The 27437-nt window shown below is 38.4% G+C and overlaps 1 protein-coding gene across 1 annotated transcript in view; it reads right to left on the bottom strand.

The window, feature by feature from the left end:
- The window catches only part of KIF4A (kinesin family member 4A), a 173626-nt gene that overhangs the window by 86688 nt on the left and 59501 nt on the right, over positions 1–27437 (bottom strand). Inside the window, exons 7-12 of the mRNA XM_055121514.1 lie at positions 22172–22288; positions 20949–21124; positions 18041–18102; positions 14438–14570; positions 11688–11746; positions 11470–11575 (exon numbers count right to left, since the gene is read on the bottom strand). Coding sequence (XP_054977489.1) covers positions 11470–11575; positions 11688–11746; positions 14438–14570; positions 18041–18102; positions 20949–21124; positions 22172–22288 — 653 coding nt within the window. The remainder of the gene's footprint in view (positions 1–11469; positions 11576–11687; positions 11747–14437; positions 14571–18040; positions 18103–20948; positions 21125–22171; positions 22289–27437) is intronic.

Raw genomic sequence — 27437 nt, forward strand, 5'->3', positions numbered from 1 at the left:
CAAAAAGAAAAAAAAAAGACAAAAACAGACTACTTACAGTAGCAAGAGAGAAGAAAACCCTCAAATATAAGGGAAACAACATTAGAATAGCAATAGACATCCCATATATCTTACAAGCCAGGAAAGAGTGGAATGACATATGCTGACTGAAAAAAAATACTGACTGAAAAAAATCTGGAGCCCAGTACCCTATGAAACTATCATTTAGACTAGAGAGAGATAACAACCTTTTCAGACAAACAAGAGCTGACAGCATTTGCTAAAATTAAACTAATCCTGCAAAAAATACCGACAGGCCACTTATAAAAAATACTCTTGCAAAAATAACTGGATCACACACACATATGGCAACATAACCCTTTATCTCAATCATCCCAAAAGGTACAGAGCAGCTCTGTGGATCAGGAAAGAAAATCCATCCATTAGCTGCCTACAGAAAACACACCTAAACTCTCAGGGTAAATATAGACTTAGAGTGAAGGAATGAAAAATAGTCTTGTATGAAAGATAGTCTTGTATGAATAGTCTTGTATGAAAGCCAATGGAAGACCAAAAGAGCTGGGGCACTCACACTTAGGCCAAATTCCATTGGATACAAAGAAAATAATTTGACAATGACGTTCACTATTTGTGAATACTTATGAGCATTATGAACCAAATGAAGATTCAGCAAAGTTCATAAAGCTTCTGCTTACAAACCTAAAGAAATACATAGACAAAAACCAATACAATTTGGCTAGCTACAGTACACACAATCCATTGATTTCTTAATTACAAAGAATGAATCAGGGGAGAAAACGATTAAGTTACCTAGGAAACTCTCATCCTCAGGCATATAAATCCTTCAGAAACCTCTTGTGGCTTTTTATAACTTGTAAGTTTTCCTGAAGGACCTAGACACCAACTCACTGGAATGTCATCATCAGCAAAGTACAGCATGCAACCTCACTGTCTGTATCAGAGGGTCAGTACAGAAACAAAAATATTTGCTTTCAAACCTATTGGATGAGATGCCACACATTTTGGGAAATGCTCCATTTCTAGTTATACAAAATAGTACCCAAAATTATCAAGTATCTAGGAATCAGTTTAATAAAAGACACGGGAGATCTATACTGTGATAATTTTAAAACATCTAAGAGAGAGACAGAAGACCTCGGAAGTGGAAAAATATCCCATGCTAATGGATCAGAAAAATCAATATTATTAAAATGACTATTCACCTAATCTATTTTATATATTAAATGAAATTCCCATCCAAATTCAGACAACATTCTTCCAGGATCTAGAAAAATGAATAATAAAGTTTGGATAGAATCATAAAAGACCATGAATAGCCAAAACCATACTGAAAAATGGGAGATTGGGAGGTATTTCATTACCATAATTCAGAACTCTTTGTAAAGCTATAAAGCTATAATGATCAAAACAGCATGGAACTGGGATAAAAGAGTCCCTTTGATTGGGGATCAGAATTGAATAGCAAATTAGAAAGACCCATATACATAGGCAGTTAATTTTCAGTAAGGGAGCTGATAATAAGAAATGGAGTAGATATCCAATGGCACTAGGAAAACTGGATAACTACATGTAAGATACTAAAGCTGGATCCAAATTTTACACCTCACACAAAAGTCAATTCATTGTGGATCAACAAACTTGAGATCTAACCAGAATCTATAAAGTACACTGAGGAAAATATAGGCAGAACACTGCAAGATGTGGACCTCCTAATAAAAAAAGTCTCGCCAAAAACATAAGACCTGGCCCAGATGGATTAATTAGTGAACTCGTCCAAGTCTTTAAAGAAGACTTACTCCCAATTCTTTGCAAGCTTTACCAGGAAATTAAAGAAACAGATACACTTCCAAACAGTTTCTATAAGGGAAATATCACCCTGATACCAAAGCAGACAGAGATACCACAAGCAAAGAAAATTACAGGGCAATATCCCTGATGAAAACAGATGCAAAGAAATAATGAGAGCAGAAAGTGATATGAAAAAAGCAATCTTGTTCACAATCATGCCTCAGAAAATCAAATACCTCGAAATCAGCTTAACTAAGGAGATATAAAAACTTTACAAAGAAAACTACAAAAAACTACTTCAAAGAATAATAGAAGACATGAGGAAATGGAAACACATCCCTTGCTCATGGATTAGGAGAATTAAAATTGTTAAAATGGCAATACTTCTCAAACCATTATACAGATTCAGTATGATTCCTATAAGTATACCATGACACTCTTCAAAGAAATTGTTCAAAACCTGAATGAAATTCATATGAAAAATAAGTCCTCACAAATAGCCAAAGCAATTCTTGGGGGAAAAAAGATGGAAGGCATCATCATCGCCAACCTCAAACTGTACTACAAAGCGGTAATAATTAAAACAGCATGGTATTGGAACAAAGACAAATCTGTAGGCCAATGGAATAGGGTTGAATATCCTTACACACACCCTCAAATATACAGGATTGAATATCCTTACACACACCCTCAAATATATGATCATTTAATGTTTGATAAGGGAGCAAGAAATGTGAAGTGGAGCAAGGAAAGCCTCTTTAACAAATAGTGCTGGCAAAACTGGACAGCTACATACAAAAAAAATACCTCTACCTAATACCATGCACAAAAGTCAGATCAAAATGGATTAAAGACCTCAACAATAGACCAGAATCTATAAGGTACATTGAAGAAAGGGTCTGCAAAACCCTCCACGATATTGAAGCTAAAGGTATCTTCAAAGATAATGCCACTAACAAAGCAAGTGGAAGCAAAGAAAAAAAATGACAATCTTAAACTAAGAACCTTCTGCACCGCAAAAGAAACAGTAACCAGGATACTACAAAGATAGTCTACAAAATTGGAAAGTATATTCACCCAATAGCCATCTGATAAGGGGATATATAAGGATATTGAATATCGAATACGCCACAGGGAGCTTGCCAGGCTCTGCCGTGCGGGCAGGGTACCTTCGGTAGTTTTCCGGGCTCTCCAAGAGGGATGTAGGCTTTTAGGGCGGCCTCCAATCGTTCTTACAGGTGTTCCCATGGTTCACAGCATATTTGAAGCCCATCAAATATAGTGCAAAAATTATGGAAAATGGATATTTAGTGTCTTATGCTGCATCATGAAGCCGCAAAGAGACTGGAAAGCAGCCGGAAAGCAGCCTGGAGCATGGTGGTGGCTGGGGAGTGGAGCTGTATTAGGGATTCACCACCAGGATCTCACCATTCTACAAGGAAGTGATCACTGACGTAAAGAGAGGGGTGCAGCAGGGTGATACCATTTCACTGAAACAATTCAAGTGCCACCCTCGAGAACATCATGTGATGACTAGAATGGGAAGAAATGGGAGTGAAGATAGACGGTCGACAACTACACACCTCTGCTTCGATGATGACATTGTCCTCATAACGCCAAACATTAGCCAAGCGGCACAAATGCTGGCCGACTTCGACCATGAGTGTGGAAAGGTCGGACTGCAGCTGAATCTCAGCAAAACGACGTTCATGAAAAAGAAACTAGTCCCTGACGTTCCATTTGCTCTCAATGGAATGAACATCTCCGATTGCAGCAGCTACGTGTACCTGGATTGAGAACTCAACATGAAGAAAGACTTGGCTCCAGAACTGCGAAGGAGGAAGAGAGCAGTGTGGAACGCCTTCAAAAGTGGTTAAGAGGAAGAAGAACCTCCGGCTTCGGGCATATCTTTTCGACTCCACCGTTCTTCCTGCACTAACATACACTTCAGAGAACTGAGCCCTATGCAAACAGGATGAGAACGCTATTCGGATATCCCAAAGAGGAATCGAAAGAGCTATGCTTGGAGTATCACGTTTCACTCAAGTGAGAGAAGGAATCTGGAGTTCTGTCCTCCGCCGATGGTCAGGAATCAGGGACGCTGTCTCATTTGCCAAGGCATTGAAAATCAGATGGGCCGGACACGTAATACAATTCAGAGATGACTGCTGGACTAGAGCTGTTACCGACTGGATTCCACAGGATGTCAAAAGACCGCATGGCCAGCCACCAACGAGATGGTCAGACTTCTTCGTCAAAACTCTGAGTGAACCATTTGAGGCTCTTCCTGTTCCTGAAGCGAGCAGATATCACTGAGCTACACTATTATGCGACAGGGACAAATGGTGATGTTACTGGTGCCCACTCAAGCAAATCGAAGATCAATGGGATGACAAGTGATACAAGTGATATAAGGATATATACATATATAAGGATATATAATATATATAGATATATCAAGAATATATAAGGCACTGGTTGAACTCTATAAGAAAAAAACATCGAATCCCACCAAAAATGGGGCGACAAAATGAACAGAAAATTTCTCAAAGAAGAAATTTGAATAGCCAAAAGGCACATGAAAAAATGCTCCTCATCATTAACTAATCATCATGGAGATACAGATAAAAAATGAGATATTATTTCATACCAGAGACTGGCCACATCCAAAAAAAAAAAAAGCAACCAGTGTTGGTGTAGATTTGAGCAAGAAAGGGACTTTTCTTCACTGTTGGTGGGAATGCTGACTGGTCCAGCCTTTTTGGAAAATAATATGGATGTTTCTCAAAAAACTAGAAATTGAGCTCCCATTTGACCCAGCAATACCACTTCTGGGAATATACCCTGGTGGACCAAATACCATTTGGTGGTGCAGATGAAACACCATCTGCAATCCAATGTTCACCATAGCCAGAATTTGGAAAGGACCTGAGTGCCCAAGAAGAGACAAATGGGTTGAAGAAACTATGGCACATCTATACAATGAATACTATGCAGCTGTCAGGAAAAATAAAGTCATGAAATTTGCTTATAAAGGAATGGACATGGAGAATATCATGTTGAATGAAATGAGTCAGAAGGAAAGACACATTTAAAATGACTGCAATCATTTGTGGTATTAAAAAAATATATATATATATATATATAGTGGAAGACTAATATCCATGGCCAGGGAAAACGGGTTAGGAGGACTGGTGAATGGTTGGAACTAACCACAAGTGTGTGGGGGGCTGAGTATAGGTAAGACAGAGATGAGACTGCTATAACAATAACTGAGAATGATCAGCTTGGACAAGATCTGAGGGTTATAAGTAGGTAAGGGATATTTTTGGTAACTTTTCAGTATCAATATCACAAACCAAAATGCCCAAAAGTAGAGAGAAAGAGAGAAGAAAAGTCTCTGCCATAGAGGCAGGCTATGGATGGAGGGTGGGGTTGATGGGAACATGGGGACACTGATGGTGGGAAATGTACAGTCATGGAGAGATGAGTGTGGGGACACTGTCTGACTGAAATCCAAACATAAGCAGCTTTGTAATGGTCTATATAACAGTGATTCAGTAAAAAGAGTTAAAAATTTTTTTTAAAGGAGATGCAAAGATCCTCAACAAAATCTTAGCAAATAGAATCCAATGACAAAAGATCATACACCACGAGCAATTAGGGTTCATCCCAGAGATGCAAGGATGGCTATACACTCACAAGTCAATCAGCACAACACAACATTTCAATAAAAGAAAAGATGAAAACCACAAAATCATATCAATAGATGCAGAAGAAGGCATTTGACAAGATCCAGCACCAGTTCATGATAATAACTCAACAAAATAGGAAGCAAAGGAGCTTTCCTTGGTATAGTCAAAACCATCCACTACAATTCCACAAGTATTATTCTCAATGGGAAGAAAATAAAATCCTTCCCTCTAAGATCAGAGATAAGACAAGGATGCCCATTCTCACCACTTCTATTCAATAAAGTGCTGAAAGTTACTTGCCATAGCAGTTAGGCAAGAAAAAGATATCAAGGGCATCCAGACAGGGAAAGAAGAGCTAAAGCTATCACTGGCTGCAGATGACATGATATTACATTTAGAAAATTCTCAAACTCTACAGAAAATCTCCTACAAACAACAGGCTTGTATAGTAAAGTAGCAGGCTACAAAATCTACATCCAAAAGTCCATGGCTTTCCTATATACAAATAAAAAAAAGAACAGAGATTAAAAAACAATTTTGCTCACAATAATGCCTAAAAACCAAGTACCTTGGAATCAGCTTAACTAAAGACCTGTACAAAAAGACTACAAAACACTACTTCTAGGCTCTTGGGAAGGTGGGTGGCACCGGCCCTGCCTGCCACCAAGATGTTATCCCGGGGGCCACACCTGTGTGCGGCCTCTCCGCAGCTTCACGAGCATGACTTCAGACGCCAGCTAAACTTTTCGGCATGGGCAGCTCCTCGCAGAATGTCTCCAGACTGAGAACTAAGCTGAGGCCCGATGCCCGCCCAGGAGGGGAAAAGTATTTCTCTCTCTTGCCTCTTCCTTGCCGGGGGTGAAGGTCGTGGTGACCGCCATATTATGACAACCACAGATGGGGTTTACAAGCTTGCAATGATCCAATATCTGGAAGAAATCTCCCTAGATTTAGTTGCTAAAGTACAGAAATCCAAAACTGACCTCAATGTGGTCCCTCTAAGGATACCCATGGCATTCTTCAAAGAAATAAACAAAACACTCCTGAAATTCATATGGAGCAATAAACTCCCACAAATAGCTAAAACAATCCTTGGGAAAAAGAAGATGGGTGCCATCACCTTCCCCAATTTCAGACTGTTATACAAAGCAATAGTAATTAAAACAGCATGGTATTGGAGTAGAAACAGACACACAAACCAATGGAACAGAGTTGAATATTCTGTCAGACTCTCAAATATGTGATCACAATCTTTGAGAAAGGAGCAAGAAATGTGAAGTGGAGAAAGGAAAGCTTCTTCAACAAATGTTGCTAGGAAAATTGGATAGCTATGTGAAAAAAATGAACTCAGACCTCTGTCTAACGCCAGGCACAAAATTAAGATCAAAGTGGCTTAAAGACCTCAATATCATACCTGAATCCATAAGGAGGAAAATGTAGGCAGAACCTTCCATGACACTGAAGCTAAAGGAATCTTTAAGGATGCTTGGAAACTGGCCTCACATGCTGGGGGAAAAGGCAGCTCAGATAGAGAAGGGAACAGCAGAGGAGTTGGGAGGACCCATTCAGGTTGGAAGATGCAAACTAACAGTAGACTATAGACCGAACATGAAGGCCACTTAATACCTCTATTGCAAACTACAACACCCAAAAGGAGAGAGAACAAAAGGGAATGCCCTACCGCAGAGGCAGGGTGGAGTGGTAGGGGATGGGGTGGGGGTGGTGAGAGGGATACTGGGATCATTGGTGGAGGTGAATGGGCACTGGTGGAGGGATGGGTAAACAATCACTGTATGAGTGAAATGCAAATACAAAAGTTCATAAGTTTGTAACTGTACATCACAGTCATTCGCTAATAAAAATTTTTTTAAAAAGGATGAAACATAACTGACCAAGTAAGTGGAGACAAACATAAACAAATGGGACTACATTAAACTAAGAAGCTTCTGCATTGCAAAAGAAACAGTGACCAAAATACAGAGAGAAACAACTGATTGGGAAAAATTATTTACCCAATACCCATCAGATAAGGGTTAATATCCATGATATATAAGACATTAGTAGAACTATACAATAAAAAAACCTAACCCCATAAAAAATGGCGAGAAGAAATTAACAGAAACTTCCTCAAAAAGGCAAATGAAAAATTGTTCATGGAGTGACGCATATTAATCATCAGGGAGATGAAAATCAAAACAACAATTTGATACCATCTTAAACCACAGAGACTGGCACACATTAAAAAAACACACAAGAACCACCAGTGCTGTCATGGATATGGGGAGAATGGGACTCTCTTTTTTTTTTGTTTTTTGGGTCACACCCGGCAATGCTCAGGGGTTACTCCTGGCTCCGCACTCAGGAATCCCTTGTGACGGTGCTGGGCAACCATATGGGATGCTGGGAATCGAACTCAAGTTGCCCTGCGCAAGGCAAACGCTGTACCCACTCTGCTTACTTTCCAGACCAGGACTCTCTTTCATTGTTGGTGGGAATGCCAATTGGTCTAGACTTTCTGGCAAACAATATAGGAATTTCTCAAGAAACTAGACATTGAGCTTCCATATGACCTTGCAATACCACTTCTGGGAATACATCCCAGGGGTGCAAAAAAGCACAGTAGAAATGATATCCGCACGTGTATTACATTACTGTTCACAATAGCCAGAATCTGAAAACAACCCGAGGGCACAAGAACAGACAACTGGTTGAGGAAACTATATACATATACCAATGGAATTGTATGCATCTGTTAGGAAAGACAAAGTCAAGAAATTTGCTTGTAAGTGGATAAACACGGAGAGTATCTTACTAAGTGAAATGAGTCAGAAAGAGAGGGACAGACATAGAATGACTGCGCTGATTTGTAGAGTATAAAATAACATATATGAGGCTAACCCTCAACGACAGTAGAGACCAGTGCCAGGAAGACTGCCACAGTTGGAAGCCTGCTGGCATAGAGAAGGGACCATTAAGTCAATGATGCTTGGAGGGATCGCTCAGGATTGGAGACGTGTGCTGAAAGTAGATAAAGGACCAAACATAGTGGCCTCTCGTATCTATATTGCAAACCATAAAGCCCAAAATTAGAGAGAGAGTAGGAAGAAAATTGTCTGCCATAGAGGCAGGGGGTTGGGTAGTTTGGGGGTGGTGGTAGGGATACTGGGGACATTGGTGGTGGAAAATGTACACTGACGTAGGTTGATGTAGGGATAGGTGTTCGATCATCGTAGGACTGAAACACAATCATGAAACTTTGAACTAAGTTTCATAGTGATTCAATTTAATAATTAAAAAATAAGATTTGGACCTCAAAGGAGTCCTCAATGGTCTAATACCATTGGAAAAGAAAACACAATAAAAAATAAAGAAATGAGATTATATAAAGTTAAAGAGCTTCTCTATGGCAAATTAAACATGGGTGAAAACTAAAAGACAGCTAACTGAATAGGGAAAATTTCATTCAACACATCAGATAAAGTTTTGATATCCAGGATATACAAAGGACTCACAAAAATCAAATAAAAGAAATTCAAAAACCCTACCAAATAGTGGAGAAGAAATGAACAGGCAATTCTCAGAAGAACATAGGAGGATAACCAGTAGGCACTTGAATAAATGCTCAGCATCTCTTTTCATTTATCATTAGAGAAATGCAAGTGAAGACAACAATGAAATACCATTTCACAACAGTGAAAATGCACATATCAAAAAAGTCAAGCCAACCTGGGAATGTTGTCTATTACTACCCTTGTAGAAAAACAGTATGGAGAGTTGTCAGTAAACTTAAGATTAAACTGCCATGTAACCCAGCAAGCCTCCTTCCGGACATCTACACCCAAAATATAAAACCGTTCTCTTAAATGGACATAGGCATACCATTATTCATTGCTGCATTCAGTACGATAGCTAAAATATGGAATTAACCTAGATAGCCAATGATATACGAATGGATTAGGAAGGTGTGGTATATATGCACAATGGAATAATATGTGGCTGTAAGAAATGATGAAATCATGCAATCTGCACAACCTTATTGGAAATGAAAGGTATCATGTTGAGTGAAGTAAGCCAGAAGAAGAAAATCAAATACAGATGATCTCACTTATCTGTGGTATATAGTATACTGGATGAGGAAATACAGTAAAAGGAAGATGCCTATGTCACCCTTGGTCTATGTTTAGAGAGAAGGACAGAGTAGAATAAATCAAGGGGAGAAGAGAACAGTAAGTAATGGGTGAACAGGCATCAGGGTTTAGTTATTCTGGGGATATTGGTGAGTGGCATAGCCATATCCAAAACACAGACTCAACAAAACTGAAAACATGAGAACCAAGCTGCAACCACCGATACTTTGTAATATCAATTTGACAGATTTGGATATCAAATTTGGACAACCACTGATACTTTGCCTATAAATTTGACAGATGAGGATGGAGTGGGGGTTGTGGTAGGGAGGGAATATGGGAACACTGGTGGAGGGAAGTTGACAATGTGGTCATATTGGTGTTGAAATATTATATGCCTAAAACTTAACTATCAATTACTTTGTAAATCAGTTTTTTAATAAAAAATGAGGAGGGGCCAGAGATATAGTACAGAGGTAAGCCACTTTCCGTGCATAGGGCAAACCTGGGTTTGATCCCTGACATTCCATAGGGTTCCCTGTGCCCCACCAGGGGTAACTCCTGAGCACAGAGTCTGGAGTAAGTCCTGAGAACAGTAAGGGTAGGACAAATGCCAAACAAACAAACAAACAAAAAACCCAAAATGAGAGAAAAACAAACCCAATAATATGGAAACTGTTCTAAATCAAATCATCTAATAAAAAAGCTTCTAGCCAAGAACTAATAATTTCCAGTAGGTATTTACATACATACATACATACATATATACTAAGTAATAAACAAAAAATAAACAGGGCATATAGATGGAACAGAATCATATTTTGACCACACCTCACTGTTTTCATGGCTTATTCCTAGCTCTGTGCTCAGGGCTCACTCCTGGTATAGCTTTGGGGACAATATGAGATGCCCTGGATTGAATCAGATTGGCTGCATGTAAGGCAAGTGGCCCCTTAACTTCTTAACTATGACTCCTTAGGAAAATATGATTGCAATTTATTAAAAACCCATATATAGATATAGATATATGTATATATATGTAAGGCTTAGAGAGAAGGAACATTAGAAATAAATACAGGCTGTTAGGGTAATAAAAATAAAGGAAATTTTATTCTACGAAAAAAAAAAAAACAAATAATCACACTTCCCTGGTCCACAAACAACTATTATAATTGTTCTAAAAGTAAATTAAAAAGGAAATATATATCAGAAAAATAATTCAAAATTACTTGATACTGGCTACAAAACAGAATTATGGTATTCCAAGTTTGCTCTCACCTACCTGTTAGACTCCAGCTTATTTAAAATTGGGCATGTTACAAGTCCTCTTAGTACATTAGTTTACATTGAAAGGAAAGGAAATCAATGACAACTGCTCCAGTTACCATCGCAATTTTGCAATAATTTGTTGCTTCCAGTGCTTGATTTAAATGCTGAAATATTAATGTATCACTCTACATGTACCTTCTGAGTATTCTGTTATAAAAATTTAGTATTCAGGGGCTGGAGAGATAGCACAGCGGGTAGGGCGTTTGCCTTGCACGCGGCCGACCCGGGTTCAAATCCCAGCATCCCATATGGTCCCCTGAGCATGGCCAGGGGTAATTCCTGAGTGCAGAGCCAGGAGTAACCCCTGTGCATTGCCAGGTGTGACCCAAAAAAAAAAAAAGCAAAAAACAACAACAACAAAAAAAAAAAATTTAGTATTCAGATCATATCCAATGATCCATGGTCCCTATCTTTAAAGAGCTCATAAAAGGCACATAGTTGGTCATATTCAGATGCATCAAGAAAAACAGAAGCAATATACCTATTTACCCTGTCCCTACTTGTCTTACCGATAGCTGGGTAATGAGTTGCTGTAGATTGCGAATTATTTCTACATTTTCTTTTAATTCCTGGTCTTCCAGAGTCTCCACTAGTTTTTGAAGGTCCACTTTGCAGCTGAAAATCCAAGCAAAGGAAAACAAGGGTTAATCATACTGCAAAGGCTGGAGGATCCGTGATTATAGATAAAGGGGGATAGGTGCTAACAAGCTTCAAGGAAGTAACTTACGCTGCATGCTTCCTGAGCTCTTCTAGCTTGGCATTCATTTTTTCATTCGCTTGTTCTGTCTGCAATATAGACCCAGGAGATCATTAGTGGCAGTACCTGACAGCCTCACCTAATTATGCCCTCTCTTTTATGGATTAAAACCTAAGTAAGAGAGTTTGACTCCTTTGCTGTAATAGAACTCAGTGAGAAATACTGTTTTAAAATGAGTGTTGAAAATTAGTTCTTCAATCAACATGAGCTACTAAAAATAGCATCTGAGCAGCTGGGTCCATACTTGCCATGAAGCTCAACTATAGGGTAGAGTGTGAAGCTTTGATTCCATAGAGAGCTTTGCAATTAGGCAGGGTAGGGAGGGGAACAATATTTCCTGGCATGCTACTGCCAGCTGTTTGCAAAACAAAACAAAAAAGCTACTTACATTAAACTACTCCTACACTACAGAGTTCCCTAGCCTCGGAATATAGGCATAAAACATAAAATGGCCTCACACTGCATATTGAGCGAAGATTTTTCCAATCTATATTACCTGACATGGTAGACTCCTTTTTTTCAGAGAGCAAAATGCACAAAATGATGGAAGAGAAGAAATAGCAGAAAACAACTACATTTGGGGGGATTTATAGTTTTCATTTTATTTCCATCTCATTATCTGTAAGATGTTGACTGCTATAGCAGATTTGGGAAAGACAATTTATATAGGGCAATTGGTTGTACTTGTTAAGATGTTCTGACAGAACTTCAAGTAATAAGGTTATTGGGCAGCCACTGTAACAATCTTATAAAGGGCAGAAAGTATGAGAGTAGAATAACAACATTAGGTCATGTTACTCACACTTACATAGATGTGAAACATATCTTATAGAATAACTTAAAAGGTACAAAATAAAGCTCTTGGAGGCAGAAAATGGTATAAAAGTCCACTAGGGACAGATATAGAATGACTGCATTCATTTGTATACACACACATAACTGAAGACTAATATCCACATCCAGGAGAAACAGGGTGAGGAGGATTGGTCAATGGTTGGTATCAACCACAAGTGTGGCAGAGGTGGAGGGTAGGGAAGATAGAGAAGGGAACAGTATGACAATAATCGCTGGTAATGATCATGCAGGACAAGAACTGATGCTAAAATTAGGTAAAGGGATAGTCCTGATAACCTTTCAGTATCTGTATTACAAATCACAATGCCCAAAAAGGAAGGGAGAGAGGTAGGGAAGAGGTAAAGAGGGAAGGAGGGAGATAAAGAGAGATGGAGAGAGAGAGGGAAAGCTCTTGCCATAGAGGATGGGGGTGAGGGGTGGGGAGGTTATGGGAGAGAACCTGGGGAACTGGGGACATTGGTGCTGGGAAATGTACACTGGTGGATTGATGGGTATTGGAACACTGTATGACTGAAACCTAATCATGAACAGCTTTGTAAGGGACTACCTCACAGTGATTCAATAAAAAAAAGAAAAGAAAAGAAAAGAAAAGAAAAAAATAAAACCCACTAGATCCCATTTTCATCCTTATGCTAGTAAAAAAGCAGTACAAGGGACATACACTTTGATGCCCTTTAAAGAAATCTTTAAGTAGCTTACCCTTCCATTTCTACAAAGTATGCCAATACAAGAAGATGTATAAATTATAGATACCTAATTACTTTTGGAGTGGGGAACACCTGGTGATGCTCAGAGGTTACTCCCAGTTCTGCACTCAGGAATTACTTCTAGTGGGTTCAGGGGACCAGATGGAATGTTGGTAATCAAACCTAAGTTGGCTGCATAAAGGCCTTACCTGCTGTACTATCTCTCCAGCCCCATCCAATTACTTTTTGATGAGAAGTTACTTTCTCTTCTAGCAACAGTCATGCTATTAAAGACCAAGTTGTATGTAGACTAGCAGAAAAACATTAGTGGCAGAATCAGCACATACTGATCTAAGAAGGCTATTATGAGATAGGTAATAGAATGCAGAATTGGTATAATCAGTTACACAGTGATTCACTACTTGGAAACTAACCGTTTGTATAAGAAAGTAAAATTAATTTCTCATCTGTTCTATCTACTTTGTTAGGATAGGATGTGAAAGGCAACAACATTGAGAGGGATATAGAAAGGAAATAAAATCTTAGTGAACAGATACTCAGTATTATGGACCAATATTAGGCAGACCTTAAGATGATGGACAAACCTGGTTCTATCCTTTCTGATGCTTTTGAATGAATCTACCTTGGGGAAGGACTATACTTAGCAGAATTCAGGGACTATTGCTGCCAGCTCAGTGATTGGATGGGTCTTGCAATGCTAGGGATTGAACCAAGGGCTCTAGCATGCAAAGCATGCATTCCAGTCTTTGAGACACCTCTCCAGTCATGTATAAATTTATTAATAAGTGTGATTCATGGGATCAGGGATGGAGCTCAGTGTAGAGTGCATGTCTAGCAAACATTAAGTGCTGAGTCTAATCCATAGCATACACTTAATTACAATAACAGGTAAGTAAATAAATAGTTAATAAATAAAATGAGACCCACGTGGATTCTTTGAGGTAGATATATAAGTATTCACTAGACAAATCTTTCAGCTTTTTTTCTCTGTGATTACAAGACCATGAATGTAACAAAGAGGAGTTTTCTGGAGGACATGACAATACTAATCCACTTATTTCCAGATAGTTTAGCTCTCATAATAAGTATGTTAAAAATGATTTTAGCAACTAAAGCTAGTAAATATTTAGATTGCTAGTGTTAATATAGGGGCCTCACCAAAATGATCCTCTCCAACATCTGGGCTGTCTGACCAGCTGCCTCACTCAGACCACGACTTAATTTTTCATTCTCCTCTACCAGAGACTGATTCTTCTCCATCAATGATTGTAGATTTTCTGATGGTTCCACACTAAAACAAAGTGACATATTAGAAATATACTAATGGAAAACACCTATCTCAACAGTGAATTATATATGACTGATTTTTGGCAGAGGGGATTAACTTAAAATTAACCCCTCCAAGTATGGAGAAAGTACATCCATTGTAGCCTATTCTCCCAGTTAGATAGTCAATTGGATGAACAACAAACATTTGCCCCAAATACTTTAGTGGTTTAGAACAGGATTTCTCTATTTTCCACTTACAACCCCTTTTCACCTGAAAAATTTTTACACAACCCCAAGTATACATGTATATAAAACAGGAATGCAAATCAAATAACCACTGATTAAAGAACAATTGTGTAAAACAGGAATACAAGTCAGTTAATGGTTGTAATTCATGAATGAATTTATTTTAAAACAAATTTATTTATTTATTTATTTGGTTTTTGAACCATATTGAATGGTACTCAAAGCATACTCCTGATGCTGAACTTAATTATCACTGATGAGGCTTGGGAAACCATATGAGGTACCAGGGATGGAAACCAGGTTGGTCATGTGGAAGGCAAGTGCTGTATCCACTGTAATATCACTCCAGGTCTACAGCAAATTTGAAAATGCTACACTACCCTATTTAGAGCCATACACAACCCACAGTATACAAAGCTTGGGTTTTGGAGCCAAAAAGACAATAGAGGAACAAGGTACTTGCCTTGCAGACCCAGGTTCAATTCCTAGCACCTCATGTTTCCCCAAACAAGAGCAGAAGTATTCTCAGAGCACAGACAAAGCAGTAAACCACGAGGCCATTGGTGTGATCAAAAAAATTTTTTAAAGGAAAGAGGTTTTAAGAAAAGGGAACAGGAAAAATTTAATTTAAAATAAAGGAAAAAAGGTTTAGGACAGAGGCACCCAAAATTATTCAGCATACTATCCCATTTTTAGAAAAAAATTTGTCAGTGGCCTTCCTCCTAAAAATCTACCTTTGTGGGATTTGTAGTAGTGCAGGGTTTAAGGTGCTTGCCTTACACGCACTTCACCCTCATTGGATCCCCAGCATCACATGCATATAGTCAGCAGTGTCCCATGAGCACAGAGCCTGAGCATCACTGGTGTGCGGTCCAAAAACAAACAAAAAAGTCTGCTATCTCTAAGTAAAAAAAGAAAGTGCCTCCCAATTGCAACTGAGGATATCATTATCTCCTAATTTTGTTCAGTGCCATCCATGGGAACAGTATCATTCACTTTAAGAAACACTGGTTAGAAGCTAACAGTAGTTTCTGAAAAAAAAATATATATATATATATGTTTGATCAATTTATCATTGATTTCATTTTTTTAATCCCAGAAAATTAGCTCTATTCACCTATGGGTGTGTCACTAAGTACACAATAAAAAAGAGCTCTATCCCAATATAAGATAAAACAGAAACACTGTAAAGGAACAACAAATGGTTTAAGTCATCAGAACAGGAGACATTGTCTGTAAAACTGAACTTATGTGGGGGCGGGTCAAAATCATCAGAGCAAAAGATTTTGTTGATAGAATTGAGCTTACGTGGAAGATGGAAGGAGTCCTTAGGAATAGTGGAGCGAATCGGGCTGTCTGGTGTTGGAATGATGGATACATAAAAAGTATGACTGGGGCTGGAGCTCTGTGAAAGGCTTATTATGTAAATCCAGAAGCATGAGGACAACGTAATGAGTGTAATCACTTTGAAAATCAGATGGGAAGACTGACCCAGGAACTCAACTTAGAGGTATTATCCCCCAGTAAGTAAAATCACATGTCCATACAAAGTTCTACGGATTAACATTATTGGAAATATTACTTATAACAGTCATACTTATGTTGCTTATAACAGAAATAACCCAAGTCTACCAACTGGTGAATAAAGAAAATGTGCTATATCAAAATAATGGAATACCATTCAGCAACTGAAAAAAGAATTAGGGGCCAGAAGGACAGTACTGGTGCAATCCCTTCAATAAGGTACAAAAGGTTCCAAGTTCCATACATCCTCGCCAATTTGTTATTTTTGTTTTGCTCTGTTTATTGGAACAATAGCACTCTTAATAGGTGAGAGGTGGTATCTCATCATGGTTGGTTTTGATTTACATTTCTTTTCTCTGAACATATCTTTATTTTTTTGTTTTTGGGCCATACCTGGTTGTTTTCAGGGCTTAATCATGTCTCTGCATTCAGGGATCACTCCTGGTAGGCTCAGGAGACCATATGGGGTACCCAGGATAGAACCTTGGTCAGCCAAATGTATGGCATGTGACCTACCTGCTATACCATCACTCTGATTATATCTTTCTCTGTACCTGACTAATTCCATTATCTTCCGCATACCCTTTACATACACAAAACAAAAATAATGAAAACTAACCAAGTTGAAAGGAGGACCCAAAATGAAACAGAAACAGTAACTCTGGGAAATGGTGGACAATCTAGCCCAAAAGGCAATACACACACACACACAAACTGAAAAAGAGTAAATACATTAATAGATTGCAGGTAATGAGAACTGATTTTTCACTTTTCGGAAAAAGAAGTTATAAAACAAAGAGAAGCGGAATTGTGTACCCTATAACGTTGTACCAATAACTTGTACAAGGGTCATGCTGAAATCAAAAGTATCAGTATACAATTAGGCTTTTTTACTGGAGATTTTTGTCTCTAGAACTGAGCTTACATGGGAGAGGGCATGATTTTAGACAATGGTGCAAGGAAGCGAACAATATGGTGATACGTGTGGTGTTGGAATGATATATGTATAAAATATGATTAACAGTACTGTAAATCCCAGTACTTCAATGATAAAATTACAGTTTCTCATAGTTATGAGTGTCATATATGTGTGGGTTCTTTTTTTTCCTGCTTAACACCTGCTTTATTTATTTTTATTTTTTTCACAATGTCCTATCCATTTATTGTACATGTTAAATAAATCTGATGGAACTCGTAAATGGACAGAGACAATTTCAAAAACAAAACAAAGGATAGAGAAGGATGTTAAACCCATAATAAAATAAATATCCATACATCTATATATGTGTATAAATAATAAGCAAATAAATAAAATTCTTCAAGGGACAGCTCTTTCTCATAGCAGAATTCCATTAATAAACTTCTGAAGACAGAATTCATGTGTTTTCTATGAAATTAGGTCTTCTAAAGTTGACTAAGTTCTAAACAGTCAGCAAGCTTGGCAAGAGTCCCACCTGAACATCAAGTAATACCCAGAAACTTCAGTATATTAAGAAAAAATAGGGGGCCGGAGTGATAGCACAGCGGGTAGGGTGTTTGCCTTGTATGCGGCCTACCCGGGTTCGATCCCGGGCATCCCATATGGTCCCCCAAGCACCGCCAGGAGTAATTCCTGAGTGCAAAGCCAGGAGTAACCCCTGAGCATCGCTGGGTGTGACCCAAAAAGCAAGAAAAAAAAATCTCTTCTATAATATAGACTTGAAATTAATGTCTGACTCTTACTTTATATTTGCAGGCAGGGTACCTCCATGAGCTTGTAGCAATAAGACCTGTAGCTGCTGTACCTAGAAGAAACAAAGAAAACATCCACTTGTCAATCAAAAGCTACTTCATCCCTTATAAGTGAAACCATCACAATTTGTACCAATGTCATTTTACTTAAAGCCTAAATATTGAAGGTATTATTGAAGCATTAAGGTTGATGAGTCAATGAAAAAAACAATCAGCATTATGCAAACATCTAGTACTTAGAAAATGTGGGGATCCTTTTATTTAAGCATTTAAATGAGTTTCCGTTGAGCAACAATTTAAAAAAAGTCATATCCAGCACTGGGCTTAGTAATGTAGAGGGAAATGTAAAATTAAACTCTCATTGTATATTCTCATGCTTTCAATCCACTTGATGAAGATAAGCCTAAGCATGAAACAGTAGGAAATGATACAGGGAATCAAATAAATTAGGTAAGTACTCTAAGGTTCCAAAAAACAGAAAAGGAAGGAAATCACAGAAATAGTAAAAGGGAGGCTTCAGGGATAGAGATCTTAAACCAGAGTGCATATGCAATTATTGCCTCCCATTCCACCCCACAATAAAATGGTGTATATTTGGCCTCCTGTGATCAGTCTCCATGCTTGTACTTTGGACCTCAAATTCCTCGCCAACTTATGAATCTTACTTATCTGTTATCCTTGCGCTATTTCATGCATCTTCAACTTCCCCTTTCTATAAGGATCATCCTTGTTAACTGTGGTCAAGTTTGTGTGCCATATTAGAACAAAGGCAACCTCCCCAGTCTTGCTATCTCTTTTGGCTGATTTAATTTCTTCAAAATTGAAGTTGGAGAGAACATGCAGACTGCCTCTTTTGCCTTTCTTTTTTTTTAATTTGGGACTCTAATATTTTTATTTTATTAAATAATGATTTAAAAAGTTATTACTAGTTGAGTTTTAGACATATACTGTTCTAGCACCAATTCCATTACTAGTGTCAACTGTTTCCAATATTCTTCCCAAACCCGTTTGCTACCTCAGCCCCCAGCCTGCCACCTTGACAGTCACTTCAATCTATTCTAATTTGATTTCTGCCATACACTAAAATAACCTTTGCTAAAAATGTCAGCAATACTATATCACTATACTGCAAAAGCACTTTCCTGTAGTCATTTATTTGACTGTTTAAGTATCATTTAGTTTGCCAACATCATACTTTTCTGTTTTTCCTTCTACCTGTCTATCTCTTCTTTCTTTAACTTAGTTGATTCTGTCCTTCTTGTCCCCTTTTCCAGGTGTGGTGGTGCTCAGGAACTACTTCCAGCTTGGTGCATACTCCTGGTTGTGATTAGGGGACCATGTGGTACTGGAAATTGAACCTGGGCCTCAAGCATGTATTTCAACCTGTTGGGCTGTGTCTCTTCCCCACTACTTGTCCTTTAACGATAAAGTTCCTCAAAGCTCAGTATTAATATTCTAATTTGATAACTGCTCCTTTAAGATTTATCTTTGTTTCAATTAGCTCCTAAGCCCCTAAGATCAAGCCATTATTACCTCTAACTTGAATCATTGTAGTAACTACTTTGCAGGGAAGGGCACACACAACCAGATGTGCACAGGTCTTACACTTGGGTTTCTGATGGGGGAACCATATGTGATGCCAGGGATAAAACCTAGAAAGGTCTCATGCAAGACAAGCACCTTATCCACTGTACTACCTCTCAGGACCTATAGTAACTTATTAATGATCTCTTTGAATCTATTTTTGCTCCACCACAAAACATTTCCAAACTACCTTTAAAATTTTTTAAATTCAAAAAAACCCAAAATGGAATTAGTTTTTTCCCTTCTGTATTCCCTGACTCAATGGTTAGTAAATACCACTTAGTCAATTTTCCAAGCAAGAGAGCTAGGAATCAGGAGCTGGAGCGATAGCACAGCGGGTAGGGCGTTTGCCTTGCACGCGGCCGACCCGGGTTCGATCCCCGGCATCCCATATGGTCCCCCAAGCACCACCAGGAGTAATTCCTGAGTGCAAAGCCAGGAGTAACCCCTGAGCATCGCTGGGTGTGACCCAAAAAGCAAAAAAGAAAAAAAAAGAGAGCTAGGAATCAACCTTGACTCTTTCTACTTACTCTTCCACACCAAATGTGTTACCAATCAAGTTTTGTATACTCTTCTTTTTTGATTTTGTTTTCCTAAATTTCCCTATTCTCATTCTATTCTATACCCTACATATCAGGTCATAGTTCTCACCTGGGTTATTGTAAGAGCCTACTTTGTTTCGAGCCCTAGCACCATATATATAGTCCTCCAAGCACTTCCAAGAGCAACTCTCTGAGCACTAAGCTAGGAGAACCCCAAAGTACTAGCAGATATGGCCCAAAAAGCAAAACAAAACCACACACATTTCATTATGGCACCCTGTTCCTTAAAATCTTTACATGGTTCCTGGGCTTTAATGTAAATTCCAAACTCTTTAACAAGTCATACAAGGGCATTCAGGATCCAATCTGTGCCTACTTCTCTGCCTCATATCTTACTTACCACATTTATCTTAAATGCCACCACTTAATATCAAAGGACAAGTATGATAGGGGCCAGAGTGATAGTACAACGGGTAGGGCATTAGCCTTGCACACGGCTGACCTGGGTTCAATCCGCAGCATTCCATATGGTCCCCCAAGCACCGCCAGGAGTAATTCCTGAGTGCAAAGCCAGGAGTAACCCCTAAGCATCACTGGGTGTGACTCAAAAAGCAAAAATAAAAAGGACAAGTATGAAAATAGGAGTTACTTTAATATTTTCCCAAACTAACAATACTTAATTCTCATAATGCCTAATGAAGAAGCTGTGACAGAAAGTTTATCATTCACTCTCAGACACCAGGAATTTTTCCAACAAATTAAGTCCCTTATACCTGTTGCTTAAGATGATTAAGTTCAGCTCTCTGGGGATCAATATTAACAATAGGCTTGTTCTTGATTTTTCTTGCCCTGTCAGCATAGCGAAGAGTGTTTAATGTTTCCTCCAGATTAGAGTCAGCAGGGCTCACACAAGCTATCATAAGAGTATGGCTATTACCTCCTAGAGAATCTGAAAAAGAATAATGGACGAAAATAAAATCAAATGAGTAGAATGTACACAAAGTGCCAGGAGAATTAGTGACTTCAAAATCAGAAAAAGACCCACATTCCACAACGGCCGCAATGTATACTCACCCACTGACCCAGCTTTACAGACTCATGATTAAATCTCAGAAGAGATCAACAAGCTGCAAAAATTCACAGGTATACTTGTCTCCCAGTTGAAAATGTCAGAGCTCTCTTAGGAGTTGAACGGATCTTGTCCCCACCATGTGGAAGCCCAGAAAGCCATACACACACCCCCACAGCTGCCAATGTGCCAACAGCCGAACTCCACTGCCTCATAACTAAACTCTGCAGAGAAACCAAACTGCCAAAAATCCCAGGTACACCAGTCTTGGGGTTGAGAACTCTGGAGTCTTCCTGAAGTGGGGGTGGGAGCCTCCCCAACACTCTACAACTGATGCTATGTAAACTCATGGCCCAGTTAAATGTTGACATTTCTAGAGTGTGAGGCCACTTAATACCTTTATTGCAAACCACAACACCCAAAAGGAGAAAGAGAGAGCAAAAGGGAATGCCCTGCCAAAGAGGTGGGGTGGGGTGGAGGGGATGGAGTGGGGGTGGTGGGAGGGATACTGGAACCGTTCACTGTATCACTGTATCACTGTCATCCCGCTGCTCATCGATTTGCTCAAGCGGGCACCAGTAAAGTCTCGAGCATGTGAGACTTGTTGTTACTGATTTTGGCATATTGGATATGCCACGGGTATCTTGCCAGGCTCTGCAGTGCGGGTGAGATACTCTCGGCACCTTTTCATTTTCAGATACACAGAACTAAGTATAGTTGGCATTCTACAGATTTCTTCACTCTCAAAGAAAATATATGAAGACCTCTTTCCTTATTTTAAAGCCTACTGCTAATAGGTTTTTTCTGTATTTTCAAACAGCTATGTATGTGATAATCTAAAGATCTGGCTTTTGCCTCTTTCATCTTCGTTTTCTCAGCACTAACATTTTGAATTACTATTACTTTTAAGGGGCACTTTGTGCTTACCTTGAAGCAGTCGAGTCAACTTGGAATCTCTATAGGGCACAAAGCCACCTTTTTTATCATCTCCAAGAGCACTTATTACATTTCCCAGGCATAGAAGACCTCGGTTAATATTAATACCTAATAGCAGAAAAGAACATTTAATTTACTCAGTAAAGCACCTAAGATATACATACATCTATCTTGAGAAGGAAGAAAGAAATAAAAGAGTCTATGGACAACACATTTAATCATCATTTTCAAGGAAATTTTTCATCAGTTCACTTTTTGAGAGTATCTCTTTAAATAGAGTTTAAATGACAAAGCTACAAATGTTGGATAAGCACAATTGTATCTGTTGGTACTCCTTGTCTTTTCCCATGGAAACACAGGATATCACCATGACGACAACCATTTGTATAATCATTTACTTTTTACATCCATTATCATACTGAAACCTTAAATTGATGCTGTGGAATTAGACACCTCTTTTTATTTTCATATTATCATTATTATTATTACTGTCATTCTTATTTTACAGTTCAGAAAATTAAATCAGGCCCAGGTATATGCCTTAGCAGAAAAGCACATGACTTGCATGCATCAGACCTGGGTTCAATTCCAGCACTATAAAAAAAACGAGGAAAAAATTAAGCCATAGAGTAAATCAGTGAACCATGAACTAGTACCAGTTTCCAAGTACACAGAGGCTGAAAACTGCAGACTACCTTCCTCAGTTTAGAACAGTGGTTTTTCAACCCTTGGTCACAGGAGCTAGTCTATAGGTATAAAAATTACAATCCACTGAGTTATAGGTGGTAAACAGGAATTTCAGTCAAATCCTACCCTCTATTAATCCATACTAGAATATCTTTCTTCGTATTATTGCCTCAAAAAGGGTAAGGATTCTTTTACACTTCTTTAATTTAAATATTTGTTTTTTTAAATCATTATAAAATTCTGAGGTTTCTCTATAGCCTGTGACTGCCCCTTGATTATGTTTAATGTGAAAATTCTATGTAGTACATATAATTGTTAAGTACATGTGTTTTGGTGTCAAATCTAATTTCTAATTCTGGCTCTCTTACTGACTAGCTACACGACTTGGGTAAATTCATCTATAAAATAAAGTAAATTTATCTACTTCATTAGGTTGTAGTGGAGAATTACATTAAATTTTATATAAAATAAAGTTAAATGGTAAATGGTATTATTATTAACATACTTTCAGTTATGCAGACTTTGAACTCCCTCACAAACTGAAACAATTATTTAAGATTCTAAACTCCAAAATTCTTCTCTAACTGCATCCTACTATCCATACTTCATGAATCCCGTTCTTCACCATTACTGTGACTAAGTTACTGACACTTTTAAATACTCCCAGTAGACAATCCTTTCTTGGGCCTTAAACTTCCTATTCTTGATGTTGTGGTTAATCATTTGCTCATGACCTTCTGCTTTTTGGAACACTGTGTCAATTTTAGTCATAGGTTAAGCCAACTCTGTGTATGTGTCTGTAAATTTCTGTAAGAACACTGAAGAATGTCAAAAAATCAAATGAACTAAATCCCTCAAAAATTCTATCTGATCATAACTGAACCCCTTAGTCATTTGATAATATTTTCTTCCTCATTCCTACTTCACCCCTAGCAACTATTCTAGCAGCTTATGATTTGAAGATAAAATCTACCTTCATTTTATTAACACATGATTTCAACAAGTACATTAGTGATCAAAATTATCCATAATAGCCTCATAATTTTCCTCTTCTAGCCTCATTGTCTTTGCCACTACTGACTCCATCTTTCTTGTTTCAAGATAATAACAGTTTTTATTCCCTTTCTCTATGCTAATGTTTCAAGTCATTATATATTTTTGAGACCTTGAATCCTTTCAACTTTCCCCACTCTCTTAGACTTTCAATTTAGTTCCTTCATCCTTTTTTTCAGTATATGCATATGCTCATCTCTACATATGAAACAAAATCAATTCCCTTAAGCAACCTCCCTTTCTTTCCTTCCTTCTCATTTGTCAATTAAACCATGGTTCTTTAATACAAAAAAACTAAAAAAGAAAGATGGAGCTTTAGAATTAAAATAAAGGAAATAAGTGTTTCTCTATAAAGAAATCATTACAAAACAGGATTTTGTTTCCTGTTATTAACAGATTAAAACAAGGTCTTGTTATTTGTTTTGGCAGGCTACATCCAGCAGTGCTCAGGGTCAATTCCGGGTATGTCCTGGAAATATTGGCGAACCATATGTGATGCTGGGGATTGAACGCAGATTGGCCATGTGCAAGGCACAATGCCCTACCTACTGTACTTTATCTCCAGCCCCTAATGCAAATTCTCAATCTGCATGAAGTACATATCCTAGAACTAGGGAAGTAGTTTTGCAGAAACTTTCTGATCAAAAATGGCTATAGAGACATGGCTATAGAAAAAAATTATAAGTCATCAGTGGTAGATTATAAACTTCATACATCTAAGTCCCTGGGATCAATCCCTGGCACCCCTCCTCTTAAATTATAAAACCAAGAAATAATCTCTTATAAATATGAACAGTTAATTTATGACAAAGAAGCCGATGCTGTAAAATAAAGAAAAGACACCCTACGACTGGTGTTGGAAAAATTGATCAGTCACAAAAGAATGAGATTGGATCACTATCTTACAATATGCACAAAATCTAACTCAAAACAGATTAAATACTTAGATATTAGACCAGAATCTATAAAATACATAGGAAAAAACAGTTCATGATATTGACTTTGGTAGTGTCTTCAGGGATTTGAGTCCACTGGCAAGAAAAACAAAAACAAATTTAAACAAATAGTATCACATGATCACATCAAAATGAAAAGCGGCACTAAGAAAGAAATTATCATTAAAACAAAAGGACATCCTACTGAATGAGATAAAAGATTCGCACACCATACATCTGGGAAAGGGCTAATATCCAAGACATATAAAGCATTCACAAAATGGAACAAAAACAATGCCATAAAAATGGGAAGAGCTGAACAGACATTTCTCTAAAGAAGATATACAGATGGTCTACAGGCACAGGAAAAAACTGCTCATCATCACGGATCATCTGGGAAATGCAAATCAAAATGACAATGAGATATCACTCCACCCAAGTGAGAAAGGGCTATATAAAAAAGGCCAGCAACAAAAAGAGCTGGTGGGGATATGGAAAGAAAGGAATCCTCATTCATATTGGCAAGAATGTAAATTAGGCCAGTCTCTATAGAAAACAGTATGGAAGCTCTCTGTTCCTCCCCATATGACAGAAGCTCCTCCTTCTTGTGCAGAGCCATTCACATCTCTGAGACAAGAGAGCGAAAGGCAAATGAGCAGATCTGGCCAAATTTGGCACTTGGTTTCAAGGGCTGCTTCTAACTTGGGCAAAGTGGAATTTGGAGCCATTAATGACTCCTTTATTAACCTCAACTAAGTGGTCTACATTTTCCAGTTTGATTCCACTCACAGCAAGTTCAAGTGAAGGTTAAGGATTGGAAGCTGCTCTATCTTCTGGTAGGAAGATTCAACCAATATCAATTGGGGCAATGTTGGTGCAAATGTTGTGGAGTCCACTGATGTCTTTATCATCCTAGGATTCACCGGAAGGTTCAGACAATATGGGTCATTCATAATCTCTGCCCATTTTGCTATCCCTATGTTAGAGATGGGTACGAAGAAGTATGACATCTCCCTCAAGACTAGCAGCAATGCCTCGTGCACCACCAACTGATTGGCCACCCCTCCTTTGTCAATTTTATCCACAACAACTCTGATATCATTAATGGTCTTATGACATTAGTTCATGCCATTAGTTCCACCTAGAATCCCCTCTGGGAAACTGTAGCATGATGGCCAAGGGGTTTTCAAGAACATCATTCCTTCTTCTATATGGCACTGCAAGACTGTGGACAAAGTTATCCCTGAACTATATGCTCAGTTGACTGGCCTGGCTTTTTGTGTCCCAATTTCCAATTTACTAGTGGTGGGGGCTGGAGTGATAGCACAGGGGGTAGGGCGTTTGCCTTGCACGCAGCCAACCCGGGTTCGATTCCCAGCATCCCATATGGTCCCCTGAGCACCGCTAGGGGTAATTCCTGAGTGCAGAGCCAGGAGTAACCCCTGTGCATCACCGGGTGGGACCCAAAAAGCAAAAAAAAATAAAAACCAAAAAAAAATCAATTAACTAGTGGTGGATCTGACCTGCAGCCTGAAGAAAGCCACCAAATACAATGACATGAAGAACAGTTTCCTGTGACTTTTTAAATTTTATTTATTTTTTGCTTTTTAGGACATACTCAGAGATGCTCAGGGGTTACTCCTGGCTCTTCAGTCAGGAATTACTCCTGGCAGTGCTGGGGGACCATATAGTATGCCAGGGATTGAATCTGGGTCGGTCACATGCAAGGCAAACGCCCTATCCACTGTGCTATCGCTCTGGCCCTGAGTTTCCTGTGATTTTAACAGTGATACCCACTCCTCCATCTTTGATGCTGGGGCTGGCATTGCTCTCAGCATCCCCTTTGTCAGCTTCTTTCCAGGCATGAGGATTATTAAGGCTACACTGAACAAGCTGGTAGGCCTGATGGGTGACATGACTTCCAGAAATAAGAAGAGCCAGAGGACCAGTAGCCCCAGTGACAGCGTTAGAAGAAGAGAGGCCCTCAGCTGCTAAATAGTCCTTTCTGAGAACTCCTAACGTTAAAAATTTCCATCCCAGACCCCTTGAAGGGGTGTTTTCTCCCTTTCTTAGGAAATTCTACATTTTCATATGCCAGCACCAATGAAATACACTGTACCCTGCTAAAACAATGAAAATATGGCAATTTATTAAAAACATTTAAACTATAACCTATGATACTGATACCTATCCAAAGAACACAAAAACACTAATTTGAAAAGATATATTCTTTGCACCATTAATTATAAACCATGAGTCATATGCAACCCAAGCACACATAATGAATTAGTGGATAAAGTAGATGTGATATATATACACTGAGATAAATACTCAGCTACAAGAAAGATGAAATTTTGCCTTCTGCTTCAAAATAAGTCATAAAGAAAAAGATAAATACTAAGTGACCTCACTCATATGTTGTATATAAAGAAAAAAAGCAAGAAAATAGACAATGTCCAACAGAAGCAAAGCCTTCGACTCTGACAACAGAACTGAGGTTACCAAGATGAGGAATGAACTGAAAGACTGTGACAAGGAGATACTGGCAGTTTGGTGGTAGCAACACTTTACCTCTAAAACAT

Source organism: Sorex araneus, chromosome X (assembly GCF_027595985.1).
Source record: "Sorex araneus isolate mSorAra2 chromosome X, mSorAra2.pri, whole genome shotgun sequence".
In the NCBI taxonomy this organism is placed as follows: domain Eukaryota; kingdom Metazoa; phylum Chordata; class Mammalia; order Eulipotyphla; family Soricidae; genus Sorex; species Sorex araneus.